The sequence below is a fragment of the Tursiops truncatus genome, chromosome 20 (genome assembly GCF_011762595.2).
Source record: "Tursiops truncatus isolate mTurTru1 chromosome 20, mTurTru1.mat.Y, whole genome shotgun sequence".
Classification (NCBI taxonomy): Eukaryota; Metazoa; Chordata; class Mammalia; order Artiodactyla; family Delphinidae; genus Tursiops; species Tursiops truncatus.
Window position 1 is genome coordinate 57,903,012 of NC_047053.1, and position 22,236 is coordinate 57,925,247.

Here is a 22,236-nt window from a genome sequence, read left to right on the forward strand (position 1 = left end):
ACACATAGGGCAGTGCTGAGCTCTGCTTGTCCAGGGTCTTCCGTTCTTTTGCCATTTCGATGCCCAATCCTGAGGGTAAAAAGTATCCAGGAGGCCAAAGAAAGCAAGCCAGACACCTGACAGGTGTTTTCTTTTGCAGGTTCTACGCAGCAGAGATTTCCATTGGGTTGTTCTTTCTTCATAAAAGAGGCATCATTTATAGGTGTGTATCGAAGCCCTGCTGGCCGCAGCACTGTGGAGGCTTTGCTGGACCTCTGGGCTCTGTGGGTGTGAGTTCTGTGATGGGGACTTAGAACATGGAGCGGACCCGCCCCATACCACCACCACGCCCCGGGTCACGGAGACCTGCGGGGACCACCATTCTTTCCACAGCCTCCGGGCAAATCCGAACCACCTTCTGGTTCCCGGACCTCACAAGATCGTTTATCTCATTTCTGCTTCCGCAAGAAAACATGCTTTTCTTTTCCCTGCCAGCTCCTTCCTCTGCCTTTGACTTGGCACAGAGGTGAGGGGTCAGTGAAAGCTGCATTTCTGTTGGCGGTGCTCCGCAGAGGAACACGGGAGCTGGGAGGGGAAGGGGACAACTGTTGGATTCGGTTCCTCCCCTTGTTGGTTACAATGAAGGGAGAATGTTCTCCAGTATTAAGTGGAGAGCAATTAGAAGACCATACAGCACGGGGCAGAATGGAAGGGACGCGGGTGACCCAGCGAGGTTGTTCTGAGCCCGTGGTTTGCACACCTGGCTGTGTGTCTGATCTCTCCGGGTGGGACACTAATAAACCGGTGACTGGGGTCTCCTCAGAGCTGCTCATTTGGGATCTCTGGTGATTCACCTGCACAGCCAAGGTCGGGAATCACTAGCTCAGTCGTTTAGTCATTCGTTCAGTCTGCATTTATTAAGTACCTGCTGCATGCTAGGCACTACACTGGGCTCTAGAGATGGAAAAATAAATAAGTCCTAATTCCCGGTCCCAGCACTCCCGTGACCGTAGTTAATGTGCCATTGGGACGCAGCCACTCACGGGCGCTTCTGTCTCACGAGCAGCAGAGCAAAGCATGTGACATTATGGGAAGGACGCTGATGCCACCCGCTTCTTTGCAGAGACCTGAAGTTAGATAACGTCATGCTGGATTCGGAAGGACACATCAAGATTGCGGACTTTGGGATGTGTAAGGAGCACATGATGGACGGGGTCACGACCAGGACCTTCTGCGGGACCCCAGATTACATCGCCCCGGAGGTAGGACCCCGACTGGCCTGGTTTTTTAGACCAAGGGCTTTCCAGCTACAGACACAGCCCCCTCGTAGGATGTAGAGTCATCCCTGAATCACCAAGTCGATATGTGGGGAATAAATAATACAGAAGAAGAAACCACGAGAGCTCCCCACGCAGAGTAAGGGTACGCCTTGGTTCACGGAACTTTTGTTTTTGTTACACGTACGTGTGAGATGCATGTGTGGTAGAACGTATTTCTTACGTGGTCACCAGCAAACCAGCTTAAGAAACATTGGGGGGCAAAGAAGGGAGGACCTTGCTTGTGAGAGGGCCCTGCATGGAAACACTGGGTCAAAGGTGGTCCCGGTGATGCCTCTTTAGCAAAATCAGAGTGATTTATTTTCTGTTTTGTTATGGTTTGTTTATTTTTTTATTGAAGTATAGTTTATTTATAATGCATTAGTTTCAGGTGTACAACACAGTGATTCAGTTATATAAACGTGTACGTATCGATGTATACATACATATTCAGGTTCGTTCTCAGATTTCCTTTCCATCATGTGCTATTACAAGATATTGAATGTAGTTCCTTGTGCTGTACAGTAGGTCCTTGTTGTTTATCTCTCTTATATACCGTAGTGTGTATACGTTAATCCCAGTCTCCTAATTTATCCCCCCCTTCCCGCTGGTGACCGTAAGTTTGGTTTCTGTGTCAGAAAATCAGTGATTGGTGCTCTCAGCGGCACACTGCAGTGGATCATGGGAAGAGCACACCCACATGGTTCTAAGCAAAGTGGCTCCAAGATCTGTGTGTTGCCAGCAGTGGCCACGCTGCATTGTCTTCGTCATGACACGTATCGAGTGGCTTATCTTCCTATTTTACAAAGCTTCCTACATGCCAGTGATTGGGTGGGTTAGAACCCTGGGTCGCTGGGTAGCCACCTTTCTGACCACGCCCCACCCTGTGGACGGCACCGTCCCTTCCCCACTGAGCTCCAGCAGGGAGCGGGTGATGGATTCCACGGTAGGCCGACCTTCAGCTCTTTGTAGAGCTCTCGTGTTAGCTGTCGGGTGGCTTTGTGGTATTTATTCAGCATAGCGCCTCGTGCATTTATCTCCGAGGCAGTAGAAATAATCAAAAAGACACGCGATTGGAAATCCGACCAGCGTGAGCTGCACTCCTGACTTTATTATTTACAGGCTGTGGGGACTCAGGCAAGTTTCTCAAGCTGTCTGAGCCTCCGTTTCTACAGTGGCAAGTCAGGGATAATACTGTCCGCCCTGTAGAGTTGCTGAGGACTAAGGTGCCTAGTACAGTGTTTGCACCTGGCAACCCTCGTTATACCCATTATTCCAAAAGGGAAGCTAATCTTTATCCCTTTGTTAAGGCTTTGTTTTGCCTGTTATATTCCTAGACAGTGTAGGAACACAGGCTTAGAACGTTGACTTAGAAACTTAAATTCTGAATTACGTGGGCAAAGATGGGATGTTCTCTTGATACATAACCTCTTTCCCTGCAAACAGCTCACACCTTAGTATCTCCGTGCATATAATGAGCTTAAATCTTTCTCAAGCATGAAGGATAGAGACATGGTACAGAAAAAAATACAACCTCCTGATGCAGTGTTTATTGTGAAGCCTTCTCCTGGCTGACACGTATTACACAGGCTGTGATTATTAGCTGTGCCCACTCTGGGTAACACCCACCAGTTGCTGTCAAAGCTTGGTGACAGGGAATGGCAGCAGTTTGAGGAATAAAGGTGGCTTTTGAACTTCCTCAAGACCAGGTTCCTGCTGCTCAAACAGAGGGCTTCCTGTGTTCAGCGACACCTCAGCCGTCTGACATCACCAGGGGTGACAGCGTTCCACAGAGATGACATTGTCCAAATAATTGAAGTTGGCTGCCTTTTTTTTCAAGGTTCCTCGCGGTGCTAATTTCATGTGGCTGCTGTAACAACCGCCAGCTTAGTGGATTAAAACAGGGCAAATTTATTATCTTACGGTTCTGGAGGTCAGAAGCCCAGAGCAGTCTCACTGGGCTAGCGCCAAACTGTCGGCGGGGCTGCACAGCCTCCAGCAGCTCTGGGAGAATCTGTGCCTGGTCCAGCCTCTGGGGCTTGTCTGCAGCCCTCGGCTCATGGGTCTTCTACATCTTCTGTGCCGGAAGCATAGCATCTTGTAATCTCTCTCCCTCTCTTTTCTAGCCCCGGCCCTCCAGCCTCCCTCTCCTAAGGACCTTTGGGCTTACGTGGGGCTCACCTAGATAATCCAGGGTCATCTCCCCATCTCAAGGGGACATGCCTTGTCGGTCGCAAGGCAGGTTGGTCCTTCGTTCACTTGACTCACTTGCCACATCGGATTCTGAGCCTCTTGCAGTCTTCCAGAAGCCCGTCCTAGAAGACCCTGGCCATGGCTGTCTTCCTGGTCACTTTTTTGGGCCAACAGAGACTAGGTTGGCCTGGAAAAGACCTTTTGAACTGAGAAGTTGTTTGCCATTTAGGAGATCGCACCTGCATGGGGTTGGCCATGTCATGCTAAGAACCTGAGAACATGGTATCAGAGAGAGGGATGCTGGGAACATCCATCAGAGAGAGGGATGCTGGGAACACCCATCAGGGAGAGGGATGCTGGGAACAGGCCGTCAAAGAGGGCTTTATGGAAAACAAGCTTTGGGCCTCTTGATACACACTGGATCACATGCTCTGGCTCCGGATACCCTCAGGTTCTGGAAGCCTTCATTCCTCTCCGTATACCCACTGTGCAAGCAATCAGGGAGCACCTGCCATTTACCGAGTGTCCACTGTGTGCTGGGCACCTTCTGTACTTTCTTCTCATCACAAACCCTGTAGAGGAACAGGCCAGCAGGCCTGTCTTTCAGATGAGCGTCCGAGGCAGTCAGTAACAGCCTGGGGCCACATTTGCCAAAAGGGCTGGAATCCAGCTGCCTCCCCAGGCTCAGGCCGCCTGCAGACCTTCGCACTGCCTGCCATGCTGAGCCACTCAAACCCGCGGCAGCCTGTGTGTCCAGAGAGCATCCTGCACGCTTGCTGTACCAAGCGTGGCATTGTGGGGACACAGAAAGAGAGCACGCGGGGCCTTGCCCTGGAAGTGCTTCCCGTCTAGAGGAGGTGCCGCAAACAGGAACCAAAATCTACACCTAGATGCCGGTTGACTTTCAATGAAGAAGAATCCGCGCTCCTTTGGGAGCTCCGTCAGGAATGACTGTAGGTTGTCTCGCCTTTCGCTAGCAGTGTCTTCATCGGGGTCCAGGAATTTGGCGTATTTCACCAAGGAATCATTGCAGGGTAGAGAAAAGGCCATCTAGGTTCCAAGTTTCTGAATTTGCTCAGAGGTGAAAATAACCTTGTCCTCCGTGTAAATCTTTCTGTCAGGCAAAGGCAAAATAATTATCTTAGGTGGCATTTTCCTAAATAGGCAAAGCGGAGGCTTAAATATTTATGGCTGTTCGTCAAAAGCCTTGAAATGGGTCTCGGTACTGTAGCATCTCCTTAGCTGGCAAAGATGAGCAAAGGCAGAAAATGTCACTGACACGCATGTTTGGCGCCGAGATGGACGCTGGGAAAGGGGCACCAATCAGGAGCTAATCCCTGAAGCCGACGTGAAGGGAACTCTTTGCTTTGACATAGAAAGGGTCCTTCGAGGACAGCGAGAGAGCCCTTGAGGCTTCACCTGGGTTTCATCCCCCATCTGAAAGTCGGCTGCTCCGGGCGAGCGAGGTCCGGTCGCAAGGCAGGTATCTGCCGCAGCGGAGCAGCAGCCTGGACGCTAGCATCGCCCGCCCTTCCCTGGGAGAGCGAGGCAGCGGTAGGGCGGAGCTTCCGGAAGGTGCACCACGTGGGACCCTCGCTCTCGGCCTGGTCGTGCCGGGGTGTGCGGCCCACACGCAGAGGGCGTCACCCACAGTGTGGGCAGTGCCTGTTCCAGAGCGGGCCCTCGGAACGCAGCTTCCGCTTGGTCCCGCCTGATACACGAGCAGAGGTTGCGCCACTTGGTAGGAGACAGAGGTGGGATTTGCAGCCGAGACGTTCCGACCCCAAAGCCTGTGTATCCTGTGCACGTGTCGCAGCACCTCCAGGGAGATGAGAAGACTCCCCGAGGGAAAGGGCAGTGAGGAACGAGCACGGAGATGTTACAGCCCACTTCTTCTTTAACGTCCGAGGGGTCTGAGTCCTGACCAGGCCTTTCCGTCTCTGGGGCAGCGAGTCAGGATCGTGGTCCAGCTGCCCATCCTGGGCAGACCTCTCAGAAGCCAGGGTGAGCCAGCAGCTCTAAGCCCCTCCCCCTCAGGTGCTCATCGAGGGTCCACCAAGCACCCCCTGTCAGGAGGGTCAGGGGCTGGAAGCAGTTAGGAGCGGGCCACTGCAGCCCAGGGGAGCTCGGGGATATGGGCAAGACCGTGTCCCCAGGTGACGACAGACGGCCCTCCAGCACGGAACAACCCCGGAGGAGAAGCCTGCGGGTCCCCCCGCCACCAACTGCCCGCAGGCAGACGCGCACACTTGCCGTCCGTGTTGGGCTGGATGTGTTCAGAGAGCTGGAGGCCCGTCCCGGGGGTCCTGGGCTCTCCTTTCAGCCCTGCGAGAAGGCCAGCACGGGATTGCCCGTGACGACAGCCAGAAGTCTGCATTTTTATGTAAAATATGCCTGATTCTTCTCTCCTTCCCTCTACCTGGACCCTCCTTTCGCGGGGGTCAGCCTGCTCCCTCCTTCTCCTCCTTGAAGCCTTGGTGCAAATGTCACCTCCGGGAGGTCACCTTTCCCGGCCACCCTGGTTCAGGGGGCAGACCTCCAGCCGCGTCCCTGGTCCCCTTCCGCGATGCACGTCACCCTCGGATAGACCACGTCGCGTGCTCACGTGTTTACTTCTTTCTTTGTCTCCCGCTGAGCTCCAGGCAGCAGGACCCTTGGCTTTTGTTCACGGGTGGGCCGCTACCTCGGGGGCAGGAGGGATGTGGGGTGGGGGGGTCGGGGGCAGGCGTAGTGAGCTGTGTGTCTGGCCATGGCCGGGGCAGGGCAGATGGGCCGGGGCACAGGGCCGAGGCTCAGGCACTGAGGGGTCGGGAGCTCCGGGCCTGGAACCCAAGGCTGGTGGCAGGTGGCAGAGCGTGCGGGGGCAGGGGTGTGGCCCCGCGCCCCCCCTCACCCACCGCCGGGGGTCCCCAAGGGTCCAAGGTGGACGGGAAGTCAGCTCAGGACCCGAGGGGCCAGAGCACCGACCTCCCCAGAACTTCTCCTGGCCTCTGGGGAAAGAGTTGTAGAGAGGGGCAGAGAATAAAAGAGATGTAAAAGTCACGTGAGAAAAGACCTCGTTTGGTGCTCACGGCCGAGCAGCCAGGCCGTAAATTAGCCCCTGCCAAGCTGGGAAGAAACGAGGAAACGAGATGGAAAGAAGCCGGCGAGTGCCAGCAGCGGCCCCTCTGAGATCAGCGCCTCTGGGCCGCTGACCCCAACCCCGCCCAGGCGGGCGGCCGCGGAGAAAGCCCTTGATTAAAGAAAGAGGACGATAAACCGGAAGACGCTTTCTATCAAAGGCCAGCTTCCCTCTGCGCCAGGTCACGGTCCAGTGACTCCAGCATCACAGAGGAGATGAGGCAGCCGCTTTCCCCCCAAGAAACGTTTAAAGAGCCCAGGCCAGGCATTCTGGGGGGCAGTTCTTCCTTAAATTATATAACTCTTCTCAGACCTTTCCGAGGAATGGTGTTGGTTATATTATCTCATATATTTGATTGTCTGCCTGCGTCTCTTTAACTGTCTCATAATTTTCGTGGCATCAGCGTTTAATGAGTTCAGCCTGTTCTCTGGAGCATTTGACCCCTTCTGTGATCTCGTGGTCCATGAGGCAGCCCCAGTCTGTTCTCCCCCTCCCCCTCCCCGCCCTCCCTCCACAGATGACCAGCTCCTGGTGACTTAGCTGCCCCCTGATGGATGCCCGCTGCGTGTGAGAGCCAGGGAGGGGCGCCTCATCGATGTGAGTCTGTTTAATCCTTCAGTTGGGTCTGCAGAGTCCGTGTTATTGGCCCTGTTTCCCAGGTGATGAACCCAAGGGGCAGAGATTCGTTCATTTTTCCCATGCCCCAGATCCACGGCAGGCTGGGCTCTGAACCCGGGGCTCATCAGCTTCTCCCTGCAGCAGCTGTGGTCCCGGGAGGAGGGCTGCCCAGGGACTGACCACCTCCCTCCGGGGGTACAAGTGAGCCTCCCTCCATCCAGGCCCCGTCTTTGTTTTCCAAGCACCAATGACGCCCTGATAAGTCTTTACTCCAGGAATCCCATGGCTACATGAGTTGGCCCTTCAGTTGGGGATTTGTTTAAATCTTGCGAAAATGGGTCAGGGCTCACTGAGTCCCTTTTCACCTTGCCGTGGGGAGGACGGGGTGGGTGTCTGGACGGAGATGACCAGTCTGCTCTCATGGGCGGGTGGGGACCATGCACCTGCCCCTGTGACTTCGTGTCATTTAACAGCAGTCCTTAGCTGAGTGGCGCTGTCCCTGTTCTCCAGACGAGGAGCCGCGGGGAGGAGAGGAGCCCCGTGCAGGGCTCGTAGACGGCAGGCCCCGGGCCGGGGCCCTCATGCCTCAGTGCCCCCTTCCACACGCATCTGTGAAGACCACCGGACTGGAATTCTGGAAAATCTTTTATTCCAGCCGATTAAGGTCTTACAGGCACAAATGTGTTCCTGACTCCCAGTTCGTTCCTTCACTGCACGAGTGGTTATTTGGTTCAGAGCACAGTGAACAAAGGGCTTGAAGGGCTCCCTGCCCAGCAGAGGAGGCCTGAGATAAGGGGGCTCCGAAGGGGGCACGGAGCAGTGAATCCGGCCCCGCTCCCCCCCGCCTGCCACCGCAGCCTAGACCAGTGGCCAGGCCACGGTGGCCGAGCTCGAGAACCGCTCGGAGGGAGACTAGAGGCTGGTGGTGGCGCCTCCGATTCCGGATTAATTCAGCCCGACTCTGCCTTAGCCGAGCCCCACGCAGACGTGATGTTTCTGAGAAGGAAGGACTTCCTGTTTGCCTTCAGGTGGCTTTTTCTTCATCGTTGTGTAGTCAGCTCTGGCTGTAGTTCTGCTCTTTGAAGAACTTGGGGCGACGTCTGTGAAATGGGGGTACGACTTTGGGGCTGAAGCCTTGCCCGTAAGAAGCCTGGCCTGCCTCCAGGGCAGGGCTGCGTTCATTCGCATCTGTTATTTGACAGTTGTTTCAACTTGCTGCTGCTGTGTAACCACCCAAGACTGAACGGCTTAAAACCACAGCCACGTTATCGCTGGGATTCTGCCCGGCATGTGCCAGCCGCTGTGGCCCTGCTGGGCCCTGGAGGGTGGTCCCACGGGGGCCCCGGGCTGCTGGCTCTTGGCCGAGACCCACGGGTCCTCCTCTCCATGTTCTGTCCTCCGTGAGATTTCTCCTCATTCAATAGTTTATCCAGAGCGTCTCGTCACGGTGACTCCCAAGAGGGTACAACACAGGCCCCCCCAAAAGTGGAGGCCCCTTAAGCTTCACCTAGAACTTGATTACTGTGTCATTCCCACCACCTTCTCCAGGTCAGAGCAAGTCCACAGCCAGCCGGCGTCTAGGGCAGGTGATGTACGTACTAAATCCTGGTGGGAGGCGTGGTGCTGTCACGCTGCAGGGGCCACACAGGATGGGAGCGAGGGGCACTGTGGCCGTCTTTGGGGACAGTCCCCTGCACAGCTGGCTTTGAGCTGTGTGTGGGCCAGCAGAGAATCCGCGGCACAGCACCCCGCGGGGGCAGGTCTCAAAAGCGCCGAGGACCCAGGCAAGAGAGGCCCCTGCCCTGGGTTACAGAGCCGGGGTCAGAAGCTTTTTCTGCTGAGGGCTAGAGGGTAAGTGCTTTAGCCTTTGCCTTCATCTAAATTTTAGATTTCTCCAGTCTGAGCAGCTGTTCCTGCCAAAAGGCTCCAAAGACTGATCGTCTTTGTTACATTTTTTCTCTCGCATTCAGGAAACTTAAAACCATGCTTAGCTCCCAGGCTGCACCCGGCAGGGTTGGGCTGGATTTGGGCTGCAGGCTGAAGTTTGCGCCCCCAACGTTACAGGGCTCTCGTCGGGCCTCCCCAGCCTGAGCTGTCCTCACAGGCTTGGGGTCTGTAGGGTCAAAGGGATGTGCCCACCTGGGGTCTGAGAAGTCCCTCCCAGGACCTGCGCAGCCTCTCCCACCTCCCCCCCCCCCCCGTGCCATCGCCCCGCAGGGTGCCGCCCTGCTGGCGCAGACACGCCAGCGTCCGACGGGCAGATGGGACAGAGCTGGGACGTGCGGGAAGCTCGTCATGGCCGTGGTGGAGGGGGCGGCAAGAGCAGTCAGGCGGGCCATGTCTCCGCGTGCGGAGGGCATCTCAGGGGCCCCTGAATTCTCCAGTCGAACCTGGCCTTCCGGGTTGTTGGGAGGAATTACAGGTGGAATCCTGTTCCCCCAAAACCGGTGTGTTGAAGGGGACGCCAGTGTGACTGTGCATAGGGGCAGGGCTTTCCAGGAGGTGACCATAGCCAGACGAGGTCATTGGGGTGGGACCCCCTCGGAGAGCACTGAGGTTTTCGTAAGAGACACCAGGAGGGCAGCTCACGGATGACAGGCTGGTGAGAGCACAGCGAGGGGGCTGCTGCCCTGCCGGCATCCTGACCGTGCGCTTCGACTCTCCAGAACCGTGAACAGTAGACGCCTGTTGTTGGAGCCGTGCGGCAGCCCGAGCAGAGCGCCAGGGGAAGTCCGCGGGCAAGGTGCAAGGAGAGAGCAGCTAGTCCATATCGCGAGCTCAGTTTGTAGCGTCTGTATTTAGGCAGATGGTCCGTGGCCTCTGTTCCTCTGGCCCCAGCGCCCCGGCCCCGTACGGAGTCCTGGGTCTCGGCCGCAGGTGAACGACGCTGTAGACCAGGACGCGTTTTACCTGCTCGCAATCATCCTCACCATCTGTCACCAGGCAGAGCAGGAAGGACGGGTGGGTAAAGGTCCCGGGGGCGGGGCAGCACCCCAGATGTCCTGCTCACATAGAGGGGCACCGTGACAGAGGGTCGCGTCCTGGCTCTGCACACCCCCCCCCACCCCGCGGTGTCACTGCCTGCAAGCTGGCCGGGCCTCAGCCACCCCCGTGGGAGACAGGCACCGTGCCCAGTGCAGTGTGGCTTAAGTGGGGCTAAACCTTGGCCCCTGTTACTGTGGGTATCATATTCTTAGTGTATCTCGCTCTTAAGGAGGTTCTTGAAAATATCAGGTTGGCAGAAGAGGATCCAAAGAGGAGTTTAGTTTTTTGTCGTTGTTGTTGTTGTTGTTTTGACGTAACAAGAAATTATGGAAGTTAGTTCGGCCTTGGGCTGAAGAGGTTGGGTGACCCAGGCCAACTGGGGTGGTGTTTTCCCAGCCCTGGTTGTTTCACGGTCACCTTCCTGACTTATTCCTTGACAAGCAAATGTTACCGAGGAGATAGAGGGAGATTAGCCCAAGTAGAGATTAGAGCTTTTGCACAAAGCCTTGAAACGGGAATGTTTTCTCCCCGTGTAACTCCATGTTGTTGATGCCTCACCCGACCACAGACATCTCGCTAGCACACGTCCCAGTGTCAGACAGACACCAGGGGCGGGGGCATCTTCCTGCCTGCTCAGAAGTCTGGCAGGCGACTCGGAATTTGACTCGTGGCTCTTTCAGAATTATTAGCACAGCCACCGTGGAAGAGAGTTCGGCAGTGTCTTACGAAGCTAAACGTGGTCTTTACCGAACGATCCAACCATCATGCTCCTGAGTATTTACCCAGATGAAGTGAAAACTTACGTCCACACGGAAACCCGCACAAGTGTTTACAGCAGCTTTAGTCCTAATTGTCAAGTCTTGGAAGCCACCGAGATGTCCTTCAGTAGGTGAGTGAACAAATAAATGGCGATACGTCTAGACAATGGAGTATCATTCAACACTAGAAAGAAACGAGCTCTCAAGCCGTGGAGGAAACCTCGGTGCGCACGACTAAGTGAAAGAAGGCCGTCTGAAAACACTGCACGCTGTAAGAGCCCGAATGTTGACGTCCTGGAAGAGGCAAAACTAGGAGGACAATAAAGCACATTGGTAATTGCTGGGGCTGGGGGAGGGCCATGTGGGCGGAGCGTTTTGAGGGCAGTGAAACTATTCCGTACAGTAACAGTACAGTGGTGGGTACGTGTCATGATACATTTTCAAAAACCCATAGAATGTACAGCACCAGCAGTGAACCCTGATGTAAACCCTGGGCTTTGGGTGGTAACGATGTATCCATGCAGGTTCAGCGATTGTAACTAAGATACTGCCTCGGTGTGTTGAACTTGGTGGGGGCGGGGTATGTGGGAACTCCGCAGATTCCTCTCAGTTTTGCTCTGAACCTAAAACTTCTCTTTAAAGCAGTTTATGAATTAAAAAGAAGAAGAAGAAGAAGAAGAAATGCAGCCTGGGTGGCCTTTCCCTTCCAAACAAAGGTCCAGGATAGGACTGGGAACGGGGACTGTACTCACCAGGCTTTGAAAGCTCTGCGTTTGCATCCCCTCCTCCCCTCCTCCTCGCTCTCGCTCTCGTTTTCCTTCCTTGCTTCCTTCCTTTTCTCTTCTGTGTTACTTGCTATTTGAAGCCAGGGTCAGTAGTTGCAAACCCTCTTTGTGCCACGTGATCCCCTTCAGGTCCTCCGGGAGCAGAACATACACTGTCCTGCTCTCTGCCTTCCGTCCCCGGGTGTAAAGAAGGCAGGGGGGTGGTTACTGTAACGGGACCTTAAGGCGCCTGTGTTGCCTTTAGAGACGTCGTTTTCTGTTCGCCCCAGTCCTGGCCACCGTGTTCATCTCAACGGGAAGTATGTAGTGCAGACTCCAAACCTTCCGTTCTCGTCTTGTGCCAGAATTCCTTTCTACTTATATTATACATTTTGTCCAGAGCTTTCAAGTATCGCAGGTATTTCTCGTGTGATGAACTAAGATCCTCGATGTGTAAGGTATCACGTTTTAGTGTATTTATCCATTTTCGTGTCACCCTTGCAGGGTGCCCGGCCCCAAGAGACGCACGATTAGCCCAAACAGTGGCAGTGAGGGAAGGGGTGGGGGAGGGTGTGTTAATACCACAGAGAAGAGAAACCGGAAGTTTTGCTGCTCTGATCAAAATTAATTCAGTTGCATGAGAGGGGGATTTTTTAATCTGTTTTATTCACTTCTGTGCCTCGTGCCTGGAACAGCGTCCAGCACATGGACAGATGATATTTGCTGAGAGAATGAACAGAAGGTTCATCGTTGACAGAATTCCCAGGTGCTGACGATCATTTCAGAGCATTTAATACATGTGATTAAACCAGCCTCTCATTCAACATGTTTCCTTCGTCTTCCTGTGGGCCTGGGTTAGCTCATTGCCTTGAGTCCCTTTCGCCTGCCTGCCGTGCCCGGGGCCTTCCTGCTCCTGCCGTGAGACCCTGTGGAGTTACGCACATTCAACTCACCTGCAATAAACACACGTTTCTATACATACCACGTACTTGCCAGTATGTGGGGTGCTGGGGTTCCAGTGTCACAGATGAGGAAACGGAAGCACAGAGAGGCTAAGCGCCTTGCCCAAGGTCACACAGCTCCCGCGTGGCCGAACTGGGCTCCGGCAGTCAGGTTCGGCGCTTTCTTGCCGCACTCTGCTTCCTGCAGTGCTCTGAGCTGGTAGGCGCTGCCCCAAAGTGGTTTGACTGGGAGCACCTTGGCTGAGCGTTGGGGATGCCTCGTCCATACCCCGCCCCCGATGTGCTTCCTGTGCACCACGCTCTGGTCCAGGCCTGGCGCTGCAGGAGGTGGACGCAGCTGGGAGACCTTGCCCCCACCCGGCGACCTTCCAGCAGGCCTCTCGGCTTCCTTCTCAGAACCCTGAGGATGCCTTTCCAAACCGTCTCGAAGGCCCGTGCAGCCGCAGCAGTCCAGCAGTCTGACGAGCACTTCGCACTCGAGGTCGGTGGTGTCCGCGGAGCAGGCTTGCACCAGACCCGCTGGCTTCTCCAGCCTGACCTTAGGGAGGGTCTGCTGTGCGGGGCGCTCGGGAGGGCGGCCCGGCCCCTGCGGGAGAGCCTGGGGTCGAGTGGGGGTGGATAAGCAGCCTCAGTGTAGCTGACGTGGCAGAGGCGTCGGGATCTGCGTGGCCCTGGGCTGTGGGTGCTGGAGCAGGGAGCTGGGGAGACGCTGAGTGAGCTCAGGGCCCTGTAGCTGTCAGAACGGAACACCCAGAAAACCCCCAGGCACGTCATCTTCCTTTCCAAATGGTACTGTTTCAACAAGTCAGCATTTCCACCAGCTCCGTGAAGAAGGCCTCCAGTGTCCCATGTTCTAGCCTGGGGGATTTATGATGTTTTTCGAAACGACCATAAGTTTCCCATTCAAATGTTTTTATCGTTGATAAAAGGAGGAAGTAATAGGCTTTGTTTCCCTGAGACAGTCAGAGGACTTGAGCGCGTTTTATGAGTAGAGGCCAGCGTTCCTTTGTGCTGCAGCCTGGCAAGGGTGGCCGACAGGCAGGCCGTTTACTCTAGCGTGGGCACGGGGGCTCGGCCAGGACACACGCTGGGACGGTGAGGAGCAGAGTCCAGGAAAGCGTGGCCAAGGGCGGGAGCGCGAGTCCCCGGAGCCCTTGAAGACGAGGCTTCGGGGCCACCTGCTGACTCAAGTGGGCATCGTCGCTATTTAGACCCTGTTAAGCATTTGAACCCTCCTTCGGCAAGAGTCACCCTAACTGGGCCGGTTCCCGCCCTAGCGTCTAGGGAGCCACGCTGACGCAAGAGCGGATGAACCTTCAGTTGAGAAAAGTGGTCCAGATCGTGGAGGCCAAGGCCAGGCGTCCAGGGCTCGAATGCCAGCTTTGCCACCTCTGGCTGTGGAGCCTTGGGCAGGCTACTTAACCTCCCTGTACTTCATTTCCTCATGTCTGAAATCGGACGCTCCTACCGCCAGGGTGTCGCGAGGGCTCCAGGAGCTAAGAAAGAGAAAGACCCCGGGCCCTGGTGAAAGCCCGGATGGTGACGTGGGCTCCAGTCATTGTGCCGTAGTCAGCAGCGTCTGAAGCCTCACCACGCTGCCCCCGAGTCCTCCAGGGAAGCTTCTGAAGCCCCGTCCGCTTCAGGAGGTCTTGGGGTGTGTAGCCCTGCAGAGGGGGGAGGGGTGGGGGGCCCTGGAGCCACGTCCTTCCAGCTGCTGTGGGCCTTTGGCCTCATAAGAGGCGAGAAGCCACCCCCCATCCTCTGCCCAGGTCCTGTTCCCAGGCTGGAAGGAGGCCACTCACACCCCGCTGTACAAGACAGGCAGCCACTTGTAGCGTCCTGACAGCCCTCAGGCACCTGGCTCAGGGAATCATAACCATGAAGATCGCGGTAACAAGTAGCAGTGAACCTGGATGACAGAGGCCCGGGTTCTGCCTCTGGCTTCCCTGTGCCGCAGGGAAGGCTGCCGCCAGCCCCTCCCGCCTCTCCTTTTGTGAGTTTCTCTGCGGTGGGAACCATGTCACCGGGGCAGCCCCTCGCCGGGGGGCTGCAGGGGGACAGGCATCGCCCGGGCTTGGCTGCCAGCTTCCAAGTGCCAGAGACACCTGCTCCCGTGTCCGTTGGGGACAGACCCAAGACAGCCTCCCGTCCGTTCTGTGGCCCCTGAGCTGCGTCCGCAGCCCAAAGCTGGCCCCCTAGGCCAACAGGAGCCGGTAGAGCTCAGTCTAGACCAGCCCTGAGCAGTAGAAGTAAACGCAAGCCCCAACTACATGTAAGCAGCCACGTTTTCTTAAAAACTTAGAAAAGAAACGGGTGAAATTAATATCTGATTTAACCCGCTATATCCAAGATGAAAAATTAGCCATGAGATATTCTGCATTTGGGGCACTAAGTCCTCCGAATCGGATGTGTATTTTACACCCAAAGCATTTCATGCCCGTTTGCGCTGGCTGCGCGTCAGAGGCTCGTAGCCACGCGTGGCTCAGTGGCTCCCGCGTGGGACAGTGCAGGCCTACACAGCTCACAGGGGACAGTGTCACCAGCACCCTAAATCCTGTGCTTCTAAGTGTTCAGATCTTCAGTGGGGCGCTCTCCTCAACACGGCTTCCCCTTTGCGGTGAGGTTTGGGGTAATTTGGAGGTGTTTGTTACTAGCAGCCGATCGTCGAGGGAAGTACGCTTCGTGCTGAATGTGCGTTTGCAGCGGTGGGCTTGCCCCCATCTCTCGTAGCTTAGATCTTTGAACCGTCCCATTTCATCCAGGGCGTGAGCCAGGGGTGACAGACTGTGAACGTCTCCAGGAGAAAATGCTCCAGCTAAGTCCTAAGCCCCGTCCTCTTATTAACAGTTAAAGGCGAAACCTTGTAAGCTCAGTGCAGGGTGAGCTGGCCGGCTCCAGGGGCTGAGCAATGCCATCGCCCAGAAACAAGCCATTGGTGCTGAGCCTCCTGCTGTCCTAAGCCTTGGAGGAAGCGTCAGGTGTCATCAGCACAAGTCAGAAGAGCTTAGTGGACCCTGAGAAGCAAGCTGGACCAAAGCTGACGAAGAGTCAAAACAAGCGAAGGAACAAAAGCTTCCCCTGGGCCTGGCTGTCCGGGTGTGTGAGTCATTCTGACCAGGATCGGGGCTTCCACACCCCTGACTGCTGACACTTCTCCAAGCGGGTGGCATCTTCCAGCACCCGAGCAGGGGGTCTGGCTGGTGAGACTGCTCACGTATGTGTAGAAACAGAGCCTGGAATAAAGCGCGGTCCCCCTCATCCAGCCCCCACTGCTCTCCAGCCTCGTAATTCGGACAGCAGTGTGGGGCCTCATCTCAGCCTGTGTTCAAAACAAGCGGAAACTAAGATAGGTGAACAGCAGAGTTTTACTGTAGAGCACAGAGACCTATATGCAGTATCCTGTAACAAGCTATAACGGAAAATTTTTTAAAAAGAATATAGATACATACATGTATAGATGTATAGCCGAATCACTTTGCTGTACACCTGAAACCAACACGATACTGTAAATCAACTCTACTCCAATATAAAAAGTTAAAAAAAAACACTAAAACACTGATTAATGAGAACAGATTGCAGGGCCTGGTTTTAATACAGTTACAAGAACAAATTTTACTCAAGTGCTTTTGAAATATAGTTACGACAACTGAAGTGATGATTTCAAATCTCATTGAACTAATTCTCAGAGCCCTTTGATTCATTATTAATCCCAGTGCGAGTGATTCCATGTATTTGAAAGCCATAAAGTGCAGTTTTATAATTTTTTTTTTTTTTTTTTGGCTGTGTTGGGTCTTCGTTTCTGTGCGAGGGCTTTCTCTAGTTGCAGCGAGTGGGGGCCACTCTTCATCGCGGTGCGCGGGCCTCTCACGGTTGCGGAGCGCAGGCTCAGCGGCGATGGCTCACGGACCCAGTTGTTCCGCGGCATGTGGGATCTTCCCGGACGGGGGCACGAACCCGTGTCCCCTGTATTGGCAGGCAGATTCTCAGCCACTGCGCCACCAGGGAAGCCCCATAAACTGTAGTTTTAAAACATGCCTGTCAATTTTCAGAGCACCGCTTGTTACCTGATTGGCTTCGGGCGAGTTCCATAAGCTTCTTGCATCTCGGTTCTGTCCCTAAAAACTGAGAAGAGGAATTTCTGGCTCACTGGGTTGCACACAGGGTGTGCAGAGTTATCTGAACACAGTAGGTGCTTGGTGGGTGTGTCTTTCCTCTCCCAAAGAGGAGTTCTGTTGTTCTTCTACTTGTTCCAGTCAGGCTTTGAGGCAGTCATTTCCCGTCTGGGGAGCGGTGTGGCCGCCACCATTTCATGTCATTAGGGAATAAGTTAGAGGCCCATTCTCGTAGGGTATTTTGTGCTTTTTATGTTTTCAGGAAGGAACAAAGGTAGTCTTCAAAAGGAGTTAAGGCCTCTTCGTAGGTTCCCTTGGTTATCATTTTCTTGTCAAGGAAACGAGCTAGAAAGCTGCCAGGTGGAAACACGCGCCCCTTGGTCCCGCCCACACCGGGCTACGTCAGAGGAGTGTGCATTGCTCGCGCCACGGGGAGAAATACTCGGAACACGTTAAAGGAATGAGAGTGGGCAGACACACAGGAGGTTAGCTGATGTCCCAGGACGTTTAATGAGACATAGGGGCCGTTTGGAAGATACCCTAGAACACCCCAAAGTCCAGTTTTTCTGCAGAATGGCAGGTGACTGTGCTGAGCACCTGTTCGTTACATCCTCGCCCCGAATTCCGGGGCAGATCCTCGGATCTGGAAAGTGGGTGCCTTTGGCACACGGCCCACCTGGGACGCAGCCGCTGCGTTGTGATAAGTCTCGCCTCTCGGAAATCTGAGTCAGTATCACCCCCTTCCACGGGGGGCGGTGGGGGGAAGGTGCGGAGCCCCCGTAGCACGTCTGAGAGTCTCAGAGGGGCAAGGTCCCGGGGCCCATCCCCAGCTGCAGACAGCTCGTTTCATCGATTCCTCCCCCGACCCTGATTTTACTGACGTGTCTAAACCAAATCTAAGATATCATGTCATTTCACCCCTAAATACTTCATCTCTCACGCACGTCACCCCTGCATACACCCCCCTCTAACTGAAAAGGACCCTTCGTAACTAATCATCAGACCGTTTATCCCACATGACGATATTAGCAACGATTCCCACAGCGTCATCTAATTCAAGACCGTATTTTAATTTTCCAATTTCTTTCTGCGTTGGGGTGGTTTGAATCAAGATTCAGACAAGGTCCAAATCTTACACTTGATTACTGCGTTTTTTGTCTCTTTCAAAAACATTTCAAAACATCAGTCCTTCAGCAGATGCCCTTGGGTGGGTTGTGCAGCCCAAGGAAACCAGCATGTTTCCTTTAGTCTTTCGTCCTCCTCACATCATCTTTCAGCAAAATTCTGTGACATAGTTTGATTGTCTTATTTATCAGACCTTTGCCCTGAATGACCTCGGGCTTTTTCCACAAATGAAATCCACCTGAGTGCCCAAATCATTTTCACCCAAGAAGATCAGTAAATCTACCTTCCAGCAGTGCCGTGGCATCTCCCGGTGGATTCAGAAGAGAAATTCCAAAATCATGGGGCGAGAGTTCTCTGTGTGTCTGATTCGAAGGGTCCCCTTCAAAACCCAGCGGCAAATGTTACCATCACCTCATTTGCATGAACGGAGTGTGTAAATGACTACACGCTTGACTTCCCTGTTCCAACACAGGCTTTCTGATTGGCCACTAAATGTAGTTGATGTGTTTGTTTTCACACAGATAATCGCTTATCAGCCGTATGGGAAATCCGTGGACTGGTGGGCCTACGGCGTCCTGTTATATGAAATGCTGGCCGGGCAGGTAATGTTTCCCTGTGTTTTCATGCTTGTGTGTCGCCACGTAACATGAAGGCTCAGCTCTGTGGGCACCACGACAGCAGGACCTGGCCGTGTGGAATGGCCGGTGCTGGTCTGACTCCCCTGATCCTGGTGAAGGAGGGAGAAATTGTACAGAAATGCTCTTCTACTCCTAAAAACCCAAACGGAAAGCTACACTCTGGAGCGTGGACCATACAGCTTTTGCATCACCTGCCAAAGGTCCCTGCACCTTGAGGACAGTGGTGGCCTTTTGTTTTCGGTGTCTCAGCCCTTGGGTGGGATTGGCCTTCACCGCACGTTTCTCTGCAGAATTCACCCCGGCCGCTCCCGGGTGTAGAGCCGGTATTACTGTAAAGGAAGAAGTTAGTTAAACTGGAAGGAGTGTTTTAATAGCCTCTCCCGTCTGCCCTTCTCTCTCCTTGGGCAATTCATTGTAATTTTCACAAAAGCCCAGCGAGGCTGAACTTCCGGTTAAGAAAAGGCAGATTAGGTTTCCCTTGGCTGTGTGACGTGTCAGGTGACCAAGGGCATCGCTGCCTAATGGGGCACTTTCTAAGGTGGTGGCCTTAGTATCTGTGTTACTAGGGTAAGTCACACCCGCTGCTGTTGACAAACAGCTCCCACCCCCAAATCTCAGTGGATTAAGAATGGCAGCGGTGCGTTTCCCACATTTCAGATCTCTGCCATTGTACCTACTAATGATTCTGTCGTGGGCAGCTTTTATTAACTCTCAGCCCTCAAGTGTGCCAGGGAGTGTGCCCCTCCCTGGCCAAGAGCCTTTGTAAGAGAGAATGCAAAGAAACACCCACATCGAGTAGCAGAGCTGCCCCCAAAGAAATCTTTGTTCCTGGGGAGAAGTCACCCTTTCTGACATGTTACATCCATTGACTCATTTATTATTCATTCAGTGCGTACTTACTGAATGTGCGTGGGAATGGCTGTGAGCAACACAGACAGAGACCCTTCCCTTCAGTAAGGTTACAGTCCAGAGAAAGACAGTAGACAGGCAGATACGGAAATGATGTGCGGGCCCCTCCTCGGCATCCTTGGGAACTGGTTCCAGGACTCCCACGGGTAAACCAGAGTCCTTGGAGGCTCAAGTCCCTTGTATAAATGGTGTGGTAATTGCGTGTAACCCAGGCACATCCGCCTGTGCACTTTACATCATCTTGCTATTACTCAGTATACCTAACACAATATAAATGCTATGTACCTAGTTGCAATATAAGTGTTATTTAAGTATCTGTTGGTATGTGGCAAATTCAAGTTTTGCTTTTTATTTATTTATTTTATATTTATTTTGGGCCACACCGCACAGCTTGTGGGATCTTAGTTCCCCGACCAGGGATTGATCCTAGGCCCTTGGCAGTGAAAGCGTGGAGTGCTAACCACTGGACCACCAGGGAATTCCCAAGTTTTGCTTTATAAACCGTTTTGGACTTTTATTTCATTTTTGATCTGCAGTTGGTGGACTGTAACAGTGATAAGCTAAGAAGAAAAGTAACAAAGCAGAAGGACGTAGAGTGTTGGGGGAGGGTTGAAGTTTTAGCTCGGAGCGCCAGGGAGGGCCTCACATAGAAGATAAAGTTAAGACCAGAAGGAAGTGAGAGGATGTCCACGTGCACATCCGGGGGGAAGAGCGTTCCAGACAGAGGGAACAGCCAGTGCAAAGGCCCTGGGGTGGGAGTGCACAGCTTTACACTTAAGGAACGGAGAGGAAGCCGCCCATGTGGCTGGAGTGGAGTGAGCTAGAGACGGAGTAGGAGGCTGAGATCAGAGAGGAAGAGAGGGCACCAGGCCCCGGGCCGTGGAGACCATCACGAGACCATTGGCTTTCCCTCTGGGCTGGGAGACCCCCGTGGTCTCTCCTTTCTCTCTTTCGTTGTGTCTTACATCATATAGATACTAAAGTTGTCTTTTAAGTATTAAAAGGTGAGGTTCCACCTATATTTGGTCTTTATTTCTCAATGATGTTGAGACTTGATATTTAAAAAGTGGTTTGTGTATTAGTTATTTAGGTTTCTTCCATCAAGGAACCATTCTTCTTAAGGCTATATACTTCCGTGTGCAAACACAGAAAAGCCCGTTCCGTGGAACCACTGTCAGCGAGACGGCCGCTGGCAGAACACAGATCGCCTGCACCTTAAGTTAATTTCCCCTCCTTGGCATTTTGACAGTAAAATTTGACTGAATTGTTTGCCCCCGTGGGAGCTATCTGTTCGCAAAGGCGCAGAAAGCTGAGTTCCCCTCGAGACCCCACTCAAACGTTCTGACTCTGGAGTCCAGGAAACAAGCCCTGCTTTCATTCAGAGTCACATGGAAATGGCGACACTCCTTAAATACGGCATTTGAAAAGCATCCCACGTTGGGATGCAGTGTCGTCGGGCCCAGCTGCGGGTCCTCTAACTCTCCACCACGCCTGCCACAAACGGGGTTTTCATTTCCGAACCCCCTTCTTAAGTCCTGATGACTCCTCAGGGCAAATTTAAACATGTTCCTGGGCCGTGACTCAGCCCAGAAAGGATAGTGAAGGCTCTGCTCAGATCACGCCCACAAGCTACAGGGAATGGATGTCCTTATTGAAAAGGGAGATTACTTATCAACTTGTTGATGGGGTTGAGGGCTCAGTGTATCCTCTGTAATCACAGAGGGCTGAAGTTGAGCAGGAAGAGAAGACAGATCAGTTTTCTTCTCGTTTGCTTTATTTGCTGTCCGCAGGCAGGGGGACAGTGGAGTGTGAAACACCCTGAGTCTTCCTGCAGCTCCTGGATCGCTTGACAAATAAGATTACGTTCGAGCATAATCGTATCTACCCGGCCCTGTAACGAGCATCTTGCTGCTCAGAGCGTCTGGGCGTTCGTCACAAAGCACCCAGCCCTCTCCTCTTATGTGCCTTCCCGCCAGGGTCACTTATGCTTGGTCTCCATTCCTGGTGACTCGGTAACGAGTCCTGTATCCCAGAACTGCAGCCAGAATTGTCCCTGGGTACTCCCCCCCCACCCCGCATCAGTGATCTGTACATGACCATGGCAGGGACCCCGTGACCACTGACTAGTCAGTGATTCCGGAACCATTCTGGGAAGCGTGAACCTCACTGCTCACTTGCCTATTTAAAATCCACAAATTACACATCACCAAGGAGAGCACTCCCCGTTCAGACATTTTTTTACACCAAGCCAGGCCTTTAGTTAGCAGGTAGCTTAGCTTGAAACAGTGAGTCCAGATGTGTAGAAATCTAAAACTGTAACACAGGGATGGGGGAAAGAGGGAAGGGGAGCCATCCAGAATGGTCCTGTACGCGAGGACTGCACCGCGCGCCACCCCTGGGTCCCCAGGCTCCGTCGCTGGGGGGGAAGGTGCATGTGACTGTAACGCTCCACCGCTGACCGGCCTCAGCACCCGGGCCTGAGCGCAAGCAGTGGCCTGGGAGCGTGCTCCCGGGGCGACCTGGAGAGACTGAACGGGAACCATCGGAATGTTCACATCATCCCACACCTGGGAGTTATTCTTCGGAAGTCAGGGAGGAAACAGTGATGTGCACAGAGATGTTGGTAGAAGTGTCAGTTATTAGAAGACAACGCTGGAAGCAGGTATATATGTGCCCTGGACACACGAGTCCGTCTCCGACGATGTGTCACCTCACGGCGTTAGCCTGACTGGGAGCACGGGTAGCTACAGAGAAAC

General features: G+C 53.9%; 1 protein-coding gene across 6 annotated transcripts in view; it reads left to right on the forward strand.

The window, feature by feature from the left end:
• Positions 1–22,236, forward strand: part of PRKCA (protein kinase C alpha) — a 363,722-nt gene that overhangs the window by 321,544 nt on the left and 19,942 nt on the right. For all 6 annotated transcript variants that reach the window (XM_073797022.1, XM_073797020.1, XM_019938642.3 and 3 more), the window contains 3 exons: positions 140–202; positions 1,103–1,241; positions 18,455–18,535. In XM_073797022.1, coding sequence (XP_073653123.1) covers positions 140–202; positions 1,103–1,241; positions 18,455–18,535 — 283 coding nt within the window. The remainder of the gene's footprint in view (positions 1–139; positions 203–1,102; positions 1,242–18,454; positions 18,536–22,236) is intronic.